The sequence below is a fragment of the Cheilinus undulatus genome, linkage group 13 (genome assembly GCF_018320785.1).
Source record: "Cheilinus undulatus linkage group 13, ASM1832078v1, whole genome shotgun sequence".
Taxonomy (NCBI): domain Eukaryota; kingdom Metazoa; phylum Chordata; class Actinopteri; order Labriformes; family Labridae; genus Cheilinus; species Cheilinus undulatus.
In genome coordinates, this window is record NC_054877.1 from 23,167,197 (window position 1) to 23,181,658 (window position 14,462).

The following is a 14,462-nucleotide window of genomic DNA, read 5'->3' on the forward strand; positions in this document are numbered from 1 at the left end:
ACAGTGTCTTTTGTTTGTTTTTGTTTAGGCTACTATGCTAAAGATTCTTGATGATTTTGATACTTTGGACAAAATCAGTGAAAAGATGAGAGGTACTGCTTTTTCCACAGGGTGGTAGATATTACAAAAGCCAAAAGTTTCTTACAGGAGCTTTAATCAGTACTCCTGTTTTGAGCTTCCTGTGTCAAACATCATTTCCTTAATAACCTTGATGGGGTTTAATGTCCCAGCTGAACAGAAAACGCACAGCCATGAGATGCAAGAGAGTTTAGAGATAGCAGCCTGACAAGTTGTAAAAACATATAAACATTTAAAATGTAAGCATAAAAGTTAAAAGTTCTTAAAGCTTTTTTATTTATTTTGTAAAGATAGACTGGTGGTTCTCTAAAAGACCTTTTCAAATGTCTCTACAAAGAGAGAGCTACTATCAACATGTCTGACAACAACAAGACTTCAGACAAAGTCACTGACAAAAACCTTTGATATGAAATAAATTGAACTGAAGCGGTTCTAACTTTAAAGAAATAACTTGTTTACGTAGGTTGCTTCAAATAAGAAAAGGATAAAAGCTGTACTCTGATGCCATTTAATACCATAAAAAGAGATCTGGAGAAAACAATAAAAGCTGAGGAGAAAGAAAACAAAGCTTGTGCTTTCCTGTTTGTTTCCCCACAAAGCTGCAGACAGGAGCTGTCACAGATAAAAGTTCATAAGTTCAGGCGCATTGTGGCACACATCTCAGTGCCATGGGGTATTTCCCATTTTATCTGTCAACTAGCATATCGTTTGTCATGAAATTTTTACATACAAGTTGAGTCATCCAACAAATGGTAGAAAGGCTCCAAATAAAGAGTAAAGAAAAAATCGCCTGCTGGGAGAAATTAGTATTCAAGAAGCATCCCTGCTTCCAACTGCTGATAATCTGTATTCACACAGTCTGCCATGTCAGATGAAAGCCTTCAATTAGCAGTCAAATCTATTCACTGTTTCCTATCATGCCACTATTATTTACATTCTCTGTCAGCACCCGAGGCAGCTCCCTGCCCCACGGCTGCAGGAATCGCTCCTGGTGAGAATATGAGAAACCCTGCTGTGAACAAAGTGAGAAAACAAGTGTGTTGTAGTAATCAGAGTCGTGGGCGTGCCGTCTAGTGCTTAATGCTCCCTACCTCGTGGCTGCAGATGTAAGGAGCCATAAGTTGAAGTGTCATCCTCTGAGTCTTAACCCCGGATGAAATATTGAGACACCAGTGAAGAGATGAAACACCTCAGATGCTTTGATTTGCAGCCTCATGCCGTCGGGGGTCGGCACAGGCCCTCAGCATGATGCTTGTCCCCTCACCAGGTGTTCTGAGTAGAGACGAGACACTGATTGAATTTTAGTCTGCTACCTACATGGCACTGCTGGATGCACAGCTCATGCATTCAAAACAATACAGTTGAAGCCTTGCAGTTTAATGCACTTAAATAAAATTGCCAGCAAATTAGTCTGACTAAGCTGTAATAACGCATAATGTGTGTTTGTGTGGGTGGCATCATGCCATTATTGTGGACTGACAAGCATTGCCTTGAGAAATTCTTTTCTGGGGACAATAAAGCATCAGCAGTTGGCCTCATCTCTTGAAATTCAATAACCAACCTCATACTGAGATGCTGAGGAGCATCTCAGTCCCTTTGTGTGTTTGTAAATTGGTCCAGAGTGGAGAATTTCATTCAGAGTCATTATTATTAGTATTGTACAGTGATAGTATGGGGGTCCGGGGACATAAAGGCGCATATTTTCTAAGCCAGAAGCATGCCAGTGGGAGTCCATTTTCAATGAAAAAGAGCTAAAGGCCAGGCTGCAGCGGTCCTGCTTCCATGCAGCTCATGTGTCTTGCTGGGTCAGCCCAATAGCACTCCAGGTCAGCTGGATTTCTGGCAGACCCCCGTTGGAAGAGGCACACTGAGACAAAAAACATTAAATCCTGTTTCACAGAAAGGCTTGAATTCCTGATTAGACTGTCAACACCAGAACACAGAAAGAAGACAGAGTTAAAACGTAAGCTACAGTTGGGCAACTATTGGCACATGGTACTGTTTAGTCAATGTATAAAAAAAGAAAGGAACAGTTTTTTTCATCATTGCAATACTTCCCGGTTTCAACTTTTCAATAATTAAGAGCTACTGTGTTTTTTCCCTGATTTATACTGATATGTTAACGAAACATTTCTCTGCTTTTGAGAAAACAAGTAAAAGGAAATAATCTCATCCATGTATGGCACAATTCTGAAACCCTTGTTTTTCATAGAAAACACAGCTGATGAAAAAAAAACCTGTTATAATAATAATAACCTAAATTGTGTTTCAGTATAGATAGTTCAGAAAAGTGATGACAAATTTGTGAAAATATAACAATTGCAGTCCCCATATATTTTAAAATAAGGCAAAGAAATTTTAAACTTCAAGTAAAATAAACAAAGATGTTTATATATTGTAATAGTCTATTTTGTATCTAATAATCAATGCGAACAGCAGTTATTACACAATAACGGAATATGTCATTACAATATTGTTCAGCTTGCAATTGATAAACACAGCCTTGGAAAAAGTAGTTCTGCAAACTAAAACGAAAGGTATTAAAATAATAATGACCCCCTTTTTGGATTATCACCAGACCTTGAAATTAGTCTAATTGGGGAAAAAAATGAACAGTTCCATGGCTTCTGTAATGAGCAGCAATAATGCGTGCAAAGGAAAAAAACACGTCCATATGAGGTGTTTTATCCAAAAAGTAGACTGTCAAATACTCTGTCAAGGGTTAAAAATATAAACCTAATACATGAGCTGATGCCTAGCCTGGAACTGACAATCTGGAACTCCTGCAACTGTTTTCTCTTGCACAGGCTGTACATGTGCTGCTTTGAACCATTTTCTCTGTTTTTCCTCGCAAGCTAAACTGTTTTTGTGAGGACAGTTTGTTGTATCTAGCTTTATACATGTTTCTAAAAGTTCTCATTCATACCTCTCTCTGTTCTGCTTTTGTTAATTTACTTACTTTTATCCCATTTCGCTTTTCGTTGCATCGTTGTACACGGGCTGTCCATCTGACCGTCTCACTCAGGGTCGGGTGGTGCTATGTGCTGCGTCGCTCCCGGACTGAACAGAGCACAGGAAGTTGTAGCTGCACCTTGCACCAATCAGCTTTAAGATTACTTGGACGCCCTGCCGAAACAATAAACGACTCTGGGCAGCAGGACAAATCGTTGAGAATACAGTATCGCATCTTATGATTCTGTAAATGATAGTTTAGTGTCTTTGTATCTATTTATAAAATCTTCGAATTGTTTTCGAAATGAGCTTCGTCAGGGCAGGTCATTTTAACCTCACGTAGACTATTTGATACAGAATTGCGAATCCTCGTTAGCAACTGTTAGCAAGGTGAGAGACGCTAGCTGTAGTAAGGTTAGCTAACGTATGTGGAAACCCCGTAGATAATCACAAAAGAAGTTAAGGAGAAGCTTTTATAAATTACGGACCTCTTACCGGTCAGCTGTTGGCTATTTATGTGTGACAGGTGTTAGTCAACAAGGCCACCAACCGGCGAAGTCCAATGTGTTTCGTGTTTGGTTGAAGTAGAAGCTATCAAGAAAGCACCAAGTTAGCTTAGCTGCTACGTAAACGTCAACATTCACCAAACTGGACAAAACTTTGGATTTAGTCGGGTATAAATCGGGTTCGGCGGGTTCGCTGACCCCTCAGAAGAAAATGAAGAAGAGGAAGGAGTTGAATGCCCTGATCGGACTCGGAGACAGCAAGAGGAAGAAGACCAAAAAGGGGTCCGGTCACCGGCTTCTCCGAACCGAGCCGCCGGACTCTGAGTCCGACTCGAGCTCGGACGATGACGAGTTCAACAACCTCAGCAGTGGAGCTAGTTTTGGGAAGTAGGTGAACCTTTTTTTAGTTTTTGCCAGGTCCAAGCCATTTTCAACGTCATTTGACTTTAGAATCATAAAATCATATCAACAGGGCAGTTTAATGGTTATTCTCCTAAACACGGTCTTATGTTAAACTACATGACGTTATTTCGTCTGATTTAACTATTTGTACAGTATTCGTACGTGTAGATGTGAGGGATTATTATTGTAATTTAAGTCTTATACAAGTGGAAAGATTAGACGAATTTTGTTCCTCTAGGACACATAAGACATTTAAGCATCAAGACAAGCATCTGATCTCTAAGTACTGTTAAAGTGCTGCTAGTATTTACAGTATACACAGTATCAAAATATTAACATTAGAGTCCAGTTTTCTTCTGTTTTACCGTCCACTGCCGACATGATAATCATCCAAGGGATTAACACTAACATATCAATGCAGCCTGATCACTTCTTTCTTTTTTTCTTCTTAGAATAAACCAATGCGTGACACACACTGAAATGATATGACTGTTACTATCCCAAAGCTTGATATCTTCAAAATAATTAATAGAATAGTACATTAATCACAGGAATGATGTATGTAGTAACCCATATGTTGACGCTCCAGTTTGTTGGTAATCTTTATAATTCCCATGGCACAACATGCAGTCCTCTGAAAATATCTCCTTCATTAATAATGAAACATGCCTTGCAGTTGAAATGTCTAATGTTACCATGTTTCTTCTCTTTACAGGAGGAGCTACACACAGTGCTGCAATGTGTGCTACCCCTTGTTTCTGTTCATCATACTAGCTGCCTGTGTTATGGCCTGTGCTGGGCTCATATGGATGCAGATTGCCCTGAAAGAAGACCTGGATGCACTGAAAGAAAAGCTGCATAGCAGTAAGCAATAATCATAAAAGCTCTGTGAAATTTAAACCTGTTATAAACCTGTCCTGGTTATTTAATTATCCATTCCCTTGTCTCCAGCACAGCTTTTAACCAAGTGCATTGTTTTTGTAACAGTGGAATCCAGCCAAAAGGTGTCATCAAGTGAAATACCAAAACTAAGTGAAGACCTGAAAAGCAAGGAGAGAAAGCTTGACGACATAGAGACTGGGGACAAGGGGTTGAGCAAGCTCTGGTCCAACCTAACAGAAATAAATAGAAAGGTCAGTTGTTGCCATCATTCAGAGCAGCTAATGCCACCTTAACATTGTCACTGACACACACTAACTAAATCGCATGACAAGTATAATGAATTGTGATGAGTTGATTACAGGGCATGGACTTTTGACACTTTGGAAATTACAGTTGCTGTGAACTTTATAATACCTATCAGTAGCAATACAAGGGATAGACAGAAGACCAGCAGTACTAGTAAATACACGGTTTACTTTGTAACATGAGCTTGAATGTACAATGCAGTGCGAGCTTTACTCTGTTTTTGATAAGATTGAACAGCAAAGTTCAGAACATGTTTCTCCTGCTGCAATAACAGTGTTATAAAACGGCCGTAAACTAAGTAGATACAAGCCTAGCTGAATGTAAACTGAGAATGTGTAGCTTTATTGTGTTGCTACAAAAAATGATCACTTGAGTAAAAGAGTGGACTATTGAAACATTGAGCGTGTAATTTAAGGAACTGTTTTAATCATGAATTATTTGTTTTATTAAGAAATAAGAGAATTGGAAATACAAAATACTCTATGAAGATTTGAGGAATTTTCATACAGGTTTACAGTTTGATAACACTCAAGTAAAACACTTTTACTCAAAATTTTCTTCATTTAATTTGGGTCTATATATAAGGGCTTGTGAAATGAGAGATACTATACTTGATTTTTGCCCGAGTATGAAGTGTTTTTTTGTTATTGTTCTGCAGATCAGTTTGCTGGACACAGCTGTGAACCATTTGAAGGCCAACTTGAAATCTGCTGCTGATTTAGTCAGTCTTCCAAATACAGTGGAAGAGCTTCAAAAGGTAGGGGTGAAACAGATTAGAAAGACCCATACATAAGCTTTAAAATCTGTGACCTGTTACTTTGAATATAATATGTTTTTCAATTATGATGATAAGTAAATGAGTTTTTATTTTCCAGAGTGTTGCTACGATTGGCAGCACATTAACAAGTGTGCAGCATGATGTGAAGACAATGCAGACAGCTCTTGAAAAGAAAGATGACGACTTGAAAAAGACAGTGGTAAATTCAAGCATATTGTATTTCTAATAATTCCTTATTTTGTTGCTGACCAACATCAGCATCTTATTCGCAAGTTGTGTTGAGGTTTGTAACAAGGTTGTACATGTTTAATTGTTCATGCCTAAATCTAGGGTTTTACTTGTATTTTTTATTTGATGTTTTTGTTTTTCTATTGTTTTTTCTGGCATGCAGAGCAACTGTTGAGTACAGAACTTTATACGTTTGCATCTAACCGTCCATTCAATCAGCTATTTGTAGACTTTAAAGCAACAATGATAAATGTTGCAAGCAATGGGAGGGGAAATTGTCAATAAGAAAAGCCTTAACAGTCAAAGCAGAGCTTCAATACAATCTCAATACAATCATATTTACTTTGTAAATATGTAAGTCAAATTTGTAGGGCTGCAAGCTCTAGGTTTTCATGTGAGCAAAGCTTGTGGATTTTTCATGTGTCAGGTTAAAGTTGGATTTAGGGTTGAGTTGATTCCTCGAATTATCCAAGTGATTCGATTAAAAAATTTCTCGAGGCAAGTTATCTGACTCGAAGCTTCGCTTAAATCAGTCATGTATCCACATACGCCCATACTGTAAGCTTGGACATTGCGCCATGTGTTGCACGGCATGCTGTGTTTCACACGGACAGATATTTGTGTGGCACAATGCACTTATTTTCACTGTTACTATAACGTAACATGCATGATACGAGGAGCGAAAATCACGAAGGAAGAGAGCTTGATGCAGTGATGTTTACAGGCATTCGTCCTGCATTTTTACACAGCCACTGGCCGCAGCTTTATGGCAAATATGACACTATGCCTGCACCGGTGAACCTACGCAGATCTCCAAGTTTATGCACTGCCTGCATGACTTGCTGGTGTGAGATGGCGCTCAGTTTGTGTCTGCAGACTTCAGGGAATTTCATAAACATCTCTGAATGACCAGACGGTTTCACAGAAGAAGTCAGGCTTCGCAATTCAAATCCTGTTTTGGTGCTTTCCCTCTCTCTTTCTCTCTCTGCCGCGTGCGCATGTTATACATTTAATTATAAATTGTTAAAAATTCAACGCACTGACATCTTGATTGCAGCGTATTTTTCAAAAAGTTTCAGCATCCCGAATAATTTGATAAGACTTAAATTGATAATGATTTGACACCAATAAAATAGAAACACGCTATTGCCACAGACAGAGACTAAATAGATTAAAGTTCATCACTATATAGTCAGGATTCAACAGGTCATAGAAACAGCTTTATCCCTTTAAATGTGTTCTCCATGTCAGTGAATGGCCTTAAAAGGTCATATTTTTATGGGGAATGAACTCAAACATAAAATGTGCAAAAATTAGAAGTAAACACCCTTTGAAAAATAAACCATATTCCTGTAATCTAAAGGTTCACCTTTCAGACATCATCAGACTGCTGTGTCAATGATGGAACTTTACTTGTTGCTAGAATGTGAAATATTACAATTATGCATAATGTAGAGGATGTTACAATGATTAAGTGTCCCTTTAATGACAAATTGGAGAATAAAAATAAAAACTATTATAGAAGAAATAAAGTGTTGGCACCCAAAATGTCCTGGGAGAGGATCCCTAAAACCCCAAATATGGCACAATCTAATTATAATCATTTAACTTCCTTTCCTTGTAACTTTAGGAAATGTAAACTGTCATCAGAACTTATTTGCACTTTGTAAAATATATTTTCTTTGGAGAACCTGTTTATTTATTTTTAATATAGAAGTAGTACATCTAAGGGACCCAGCTTCTTTTCTCATTTGTCTAGTACTACTTCTCTTGAAAAAGCAAAAGTGACTGATTAAAAAAAATGCAATATTTCTTATTAGAGTACTTCATTAGACATCAGAAGAATCGATAGAGTACTCGATTACAAAAATGATCTATTACTGCAGCCCTAGTTGGATTTCACTTTGTGTGACAGCTTAGCTTTTATTAACAACCTTTCTAAGCCTACTGAGAATGCTGCTGCAGAGCACATTCTTCTTTAATTTAAGTGATTATTGAAGTGTTTTCAGAGAGCTAGTAGCTCAAGTATGTGAGAAATATATTGGTGATTCACTGTCTTGTGCAGTATCCTTTGATTCCTTGCTGCAGAAGTGCTTTTGCAGATTTATCTCATTCAGATTTGAGGCAAATCTTCCCACATATGGCCAAGATGATTCTGCTGATGAAATGTCAGTTGATCTGCTTAAACTGTGGCATGAATCCAAACCAGAAGCTGTGGTGAACTTTGCCTGTGAAAGATTAATTTGTTTTTTGTTTGCTCACTCACACACAAATGTTTCTGCAGCTCTTGTCAGGCTGACACTGAAAGTAAGGCGGGTTAAGAAGGTCCTGTCATTTTCTTGGATCCATGCGTTGGGTTGTCATTCATAATACATGAAACAAGTGCCAATCTATTTCGGGAGCTTAGATGCTTTCGTTTTTCTGAGTGAAACTAGGTCATATATCTAAGACAACCGCAGAATTTTTCTTTACTTTAGTTTTGAAGCAAAGGCAGATGGAAAGACGGGATAATAACACACTTTACTTTTAAACAGTGACTTCAGTATTCATAAATAATGCATTATAGCTGACTGAGATCACCAAAAGTATTAAACATTTGGACATTGAGGTAGAATCTTAATGTTTGACTAAAAGCCTGACCTCCCAAAGCACTCAACCTTATATGTTTAAACCTATATGTTGTCAAAGCACCACTGATTTCCCATTGTTTGCTTTTTTGGAAACTGGATGCCAAAACAGAGTGCAAATAGATACATTTGTTTTTTTTTCTTCTCCTCAGGACATATCAGACCTTAAAACTGCACTGAGTGAGACAAATAAGACAGAGGAGCTTCACCATACACAGACTAATGAGCAGATCCAAATCCTCCTTACAACGGTTGCAGAACTCCACCAGAGAGTGTCATCATTAGAGAACGGGTCGAAGCAAAGTGTGAGTCATTTGAACTCTTGTCTTTTTTATTTATTTATTTATTTAATGTGTAGCCTTCACTTCAGTGTGGTCAGGCTCTAGAGTGGTTTTAACATTTTTTAAGTGCCAGCACTGAGCTTTCTTGCTAACAAGTTTTTGTCTCTACAAGTAGTGGTCAGGTATTACAGGCAGTTCAGTAGCTGTTTCTAAAAATATTCCACAATCCTTCCACATGCCACCATGCAACAGGAGATATAACCTATTGGGTCCAAAGATTGGAAACTGTCCCTGGAAGTAAAACACAAATAGATATAATTTGCATTTCCTCTTCCATCTCATCAGGTGCAATATCATGAAGAAGCAGCTAAATCAGCCGTCAGCACTGAAACGCCAGAAAGCCAGGAGGTGAACGAAGCTACGACAACCAAAGCCACTCCCGGGAATATACAAGGTGCTGTATAGGATAAAGTGGTTTACTGTTTTTGGTAGATTTCTCTGCCTTCTGTCTAAATTCATATTACTGTTTTTCTGTTTTAATTTTCAGAGATTTCCACACCACTTGCACAGCCACAGATGAGCAGACATCCTCACTTCTTAACTCCAACGCGCTCTAAGATAATTACTGGGACAGCATGCCCAGAGTCTGTGCGCCTGCCTGGTGTCAGTTCTCTGAAAGGTACAAGAAAATAGACGTTTTCAGCACTAGTTGAATGAGTTGCAAATGTTTGCTTTTTTCGCTAAGGTCCCAAATGAAATCAATCGTGTATCTGTCCAGTTAGGATTAGACATTAGCTGATTATGGAGTGTGACTCTATAGCAAAAGTTCCACCCTCACTAGCCTTTGATATTGATCCATCAGTGGCATTATATTGGTGTCAAGTGGTGTTACGATATATGTGAAGCATGGAGCTTTACATATGCAGATGAGGACAAAGTTATAAGCCCCCGTTTGAGAGTTTCTGTTTTTCCCAAGTACTGTTTACTACTGTCTTTTTGTTCTGCTTTGAATTGGCACTATGGAGAGTTTCTTTGCAAGATCTTCATTAGTTGCCTTTTAAACCCACAACAACCCTAGAGATAAAACTCCCCTTAAAACTTTTTGACATGTTGTTGGTTTTAATCACCTGGAACTAAACCAAATAAGTATATTTCTTAAAAGCTTTGCTGATGCTAGAAGGGTTACAAATTTTACTGTGCATAGTATCAAGATTTCTACAAGCACTTCTTAGAATGCAGTGCCCTCATACTCACACCCATTTTTTGCATGTTCCACAGACTTGGAAAATATTTTCCAGCAGGCAGGTATTGCAGAAAATTCCCCAGGAATTACCTACCAAGGCCTGATGAAAGCATTTGGAACATCAACTCCCAGTGCTCGCATCATGCAGTGTTTTGACAAAGACATGGACCAGAGATACTCCCTGAAGGAACTGAGAGCTGCCATAGGTTTGTGAGCACATCATCACTGACAGCAGTGAACAGTATTGAACACCCAGCAGAGGTGTGTGGGCTCTGAGATCCCGACCCTTTTCTGTAATTGCTGCACTTTTGTGGACTGAATATTTATCAAACTGATTGTGGAAAGTGGCGCTGGCATGCCCCCTCCTCACTTCTTCTCCCCAGTCCATTTTAGCACAACCACAACGCTTTAATTTTAAATCTAACCTATATGAGTATCTATATGCAGAATATTCCTCTTATTTTAGCGTATTCCATGGCTTACAATAAGGAGATCATGGGATGTAGTCTTGTGAATATTTTTGAACTCTGTTTTCTACCTTTACTTGCTGTTTTTGTGCACCATTTTTATATATTTTCACAACCAGTTTGTCTCATCCTCATGTAGCATATTTTCCAGATTTCTGTACAGTGTTGTTGTCAGTTTCCTGCATATTGCCCTAACCATCAACAAAACCTGGTACATCTCACGTGAACCTAGTTTATAGATACCAAGATAACATTTTATGAATGTTTACAAATGACTACTAGAAGCAGAGTTTTTGTGTCTTTTGTTTTGTTTTTAGACTGATTGCTTATGTAACTGAAACAACACGAGTGAGCGAAAGAATGGGCTTGTGTATCTCTTTTCTTAGCTAAACAAAGTTTGACATTTCTTTCTGTTGAGTGTTTAAATGTCATTTTTCAGTTAGTCTGCATTTTGATCTGGATTATGTGTTTGGTCAACTGTACTTCTATCTGTATTTTTGCTTGTTTTCTTGCAGTTTTACAAGTTTGAAGGGCTATGAACACTTTCAGTCATTCAGAAAGAATCTCAGAAGTGGTCACACATTAAGGCATATGTAGCAATAACAAAATAAAAAGCTATTGCTTGTTAAAAGTTGCAGTAGACAGAAAGTGCACCTAGCTCACAATGTGTAACAGGTAGTATAAAAAGCACTGACCATCACTCTTTACTTGATTGATTTTATTCCATTTTTATGGGCCTAATAAAGGTGTACCTAACATTTATAATGTTATTCTCAAACATTATTGTACTCTGTAAAAAGTTTAAATGTATTCTAAACAAATGATCTTGTGCAGGGCGTTGGGTTAGTCAAACTTGCTTTCGGTCTTAATCTCAACATTGTACAATTTTTTTGAGTAATTATGTTGTGCTTTGCATGTTGCTCATAATGTAACATGAACAAATAATTTATAAACCTAACATAGTCAACTACTTCTTTTTGCAGGACAATGGTTAGTTGAGCTCAAAATGTAACAGCTTTGGCCATCATGATGTAGATTTTTGGATCCATGCTGCTACTGAAAGTGGGAGGTTTTATGAATGTGTTTTTGTGTGAGCACCAATAAATAAAAAACAGTGAAAATGTTTAATTTGTGTCCTGTCTGGTTTATTAGCTGTCTCCAGGGTAAAATGCAGGGCTCCTACACCCTTTAATAATCAGAATTGATGCTTTATTAGACCTTTTATAAGACTCAAAGGATGAAATGAAAGTCGAAATTTTCTCTTTCTGGACAAAGGTGAATTATCCAGTTTAATGCACTGTTAATGAAATCTCAATTGATAGAGGACAGTTTGGGTTTTTTGGACATTAACACCCTAATTTTGATTTTTTTCTGGCACATTTAATGCCTCTTTTCTATCATTTTATGGTACAGTGATATAAACACATAAAGCATATACTCTAAATGATCAAAATCAAATAAATGCAGATTGAAAAAGACACCACTCAGTCAAAGAGCCATCTAAAATTTAGGACCTGTCGCTAGTAGAAAGATTATAGAAGTCCAACGTAAGACTTAAAGTCCCTGTAAAGTTAAATTGAGACTTTGTGTATTCCTACACTAGATATGATGGAATAATGTTTCTGTTACCATGTGAGAAGACAGATCTGTGTGTGACTGGGACTATGTGTGAATTTCTGATTTAGAACATTAAATTTGTTCAACCATTTCTTGGCTTGGTTTTATTCGAGCAGGTCAAATATCTGGGTCCATAACACCACCAGTCTTGATGGGAAATTATCCCGCCCCCTTAATGCTACAGTGGTATGAAATCACTGAGGAGTTCCTCTCAGTAGTCTGTCGTTAGCCAATGTCAGTGCCTTCATAGAAAGTTAACAGTCTGCTACATGCTGTGGTTTTGTTCATTGTGAGGTAAAACTCCCAAATCTATTAGCCACAGTGGCCTACAGGTCATTAAAAGTGATAGAGATTTATACCAGAAAACAGTAAATTTAATCCCCAACGTTTGTCTCATTGCTCTGGCACAGCGTCAGGCAGCTGCACCCTGATCAGAGGCCTTTTTTTTTTTTAAATGTGAGAGGATATTTCACATGAGCAGGCATGGTTTCAGCTCATTCACTGCCACGCCCACACAATTGAAGTGCAGATTTTACTGCCTCTTTTTTCATGATTTTGAAGCTCAAGCTTATAAACTTAAAGATTTTTTTTCATGAGTGAAAACTGGTCTGGTGGTTCATTACACAGTGGCCTGTCATACATCAAACCTAAAATAAAGTTTTTTTTTATAACTTCACAGGGACTTTAAAAGTTAAAATGTGGGCAGAAAGCAAAGACTGGAAAAAGTTTAAGTCAAATTCTTAAATGTCAGATCTCTCACTGGTAAAAATAAGACCTTAAATTAAATCCAGTTAAAGACTTTTTAAGGCTCTTACAGGAACCATGAAAATAAACACACTACTTTACCAGACTGTTTAACATCACAGCAGCTCATTTAATCAGGTCAGAGACATACAAAAAAACAGGCGGTGAAGGTCTTCTAACAAACATATTTACACTTTATGGATTCCTCTCAGAATTGTATTTGCATTCTTGACAAAGTAAAGATATTCAGGCCAGTGCTCCTTTAGCCCTCCAGTCTCGAGACAAAAGTCCCAGTAGCTCCTCTTCATCCTCCTCTTCCTCCTCATTGCTTGCTTCGATCTCCATTTGTTCCTCTTTTCTGGGTAGTGACTTGCTTTTCACCACATCCCGCTTATCTCTCAGTACCTCAACTCTTCTATAGCACTCAATTTGTTCATCAATTTCGTCAATTTGACGTTCAAGACGGCCTTCCTCGTCGTCCTCCGCCACGATAGCGTCTGATTTTGTGTTCACCTGCCGAATCTCTTTCTGAAACTCTTCCCACTCCTTGTCCATTTGATCTTTGGGCGCGTCAACGTTGCGCACTTTAGCATCTCTCACAGGATCGTCGAAGAAGCCCTCAGGCAGGGCCTCGGCTGTGTTATCTTTCTTTTCTGCGGTTTTCTCCTGCTCGTCTGCTTTGAGGATGGAGCCTGAATGGGAGATGGTGGGTGTGGATGGGATTGAGCTGTCAAAGAAATCAGTTGGTAATCCTTCTGGGGGGGGATCTGCGATTCCTGTCTTTTCAGTGTCTTCTTCGTCATCGTCCTCATCATAAACTCCAGCTAAAAGGCTCAGACCTGTAGACTTTTTGGTAGCATGTTCTTCCTTTCCGCTAGGTTTCTCAAAGAAGTCTCCAGGCAGCCCTGACGACGATTGGCCTGCAGCCGACGAATGTTTCGCCTTTTTCTCAACAACGTCGGCATTATCCTGTGTTTTCCTCTTTACTGGTAGACTTTGTGGTGTCACGGGCTGACTTTTTGCCCCTTTAAGTTCCGCAACCTTGTCTTTATGTTGTTTTCCCAGGACATGAGTTGGCCATAGAAGTTCAGACTTCACCTGCACATTGCACAAGACGCAACTAAGGTGCCCAAGGCTGTTGTATTTGGCAAAAGGAGACTCCACTCGCTTCTTGTCTGAAGTTTTCCGTTGTTTTTCCCTCATTAAGCGCCTGAGCTCCTCTTGATTCACAACTTTATTCCCCTTTTTAGAGGCCATTCTTGACGAGAGCTTGTTCTCGCTTGTGATGAAGCGCAGCAGGTCTCATGAAGATGACGTCCACTGCATAATAAACGCGTTCTATCCAGCAGTA

The 14,462-nt window shown here is 38.5% G+C and overlaps 2 protein-coding genes across 2 annotated transcripts; one reads left to right on the plus strand and one right to left on the minus strand.

Moving 5' to 3' along the window:
• The first annotated feature begins 3,203 nt into the window (after positions 1-3,203).
• Positions 3,204-11,861, plus strand: efcab14 (EF-hand calcium binding domain 14). Its single transcript, XM_041804149.1, has 9 exons — positions 3,204-3,923; positions 4,654-4,802; positions 4,926-5,071; positions 5,785-5,883; positions 6,002-6,103; positions 8,912-9,064; positions 9,386-9,494; positions 9,588-9,719; positions 10,319-11,861. Exons 1-9 carry the CDS (start codon positions 3,748-3,750, stop codon positions 10,495-10,497), a joined length of 1,245 nt encoding a protein of 414 aa, XP_041660083.1. The 5' UTR covers positions 3,204-3,747; the 3' UTR covers positions 10,498-11,861.
• Positions 11,862-13,208: 1,347 nt separating this feature from the next.
• Positions 13,209-14,432, minus strand: znf830 (zinc finger protein 830). Its single transcript, XM_041803804.1, has one exon. It carries the CDS (start codon positions 14,366-14,368, stop codon positions 13,358-13,360), a length of 1,011 nt encoding a protein of 336 aa, XP_041659738.1. The 5' UTR covers positions 14,369-14,432; the 3' UTR covers positions 13,209-13,357.
• Between the last annotated feature and the right edge of the window lie 30 nt (positions 14,433-14,462).

Excerpts from the sequence above, each read along its gene's own strand:
- efcab14 (XM_041804149.1), top strand. The coding sequence starts at position 3,748 with ATGAAGAAGAGGAAGGAGTTGAATGCCCTGATCGGACTCGGAGACAGC. Across the intron at positions 3,924-4,653 it reads AGTGGAGCTAGTTTTGGGAA|GAGGAGCTACACACAGTGCT; the intron begins GTAGGTGAACCT and ends TTCTCTTTACAG. Across the intron at positions 9,065-9,385 it reads AGAACGGGTCGAAGCAAAGT|GTGCAATATCATGAAGAAGC; the intron begins GTGAGTCATTTG and ends CCATCTCATCAG.
- znf830 (XM_041803804.1), bottom strand. The coding sequence starts at position 14,368 with ATGGCCTCTAAAAAGGGGAATAAAGTTGTGAATCAAGAGGAGCTCAGG.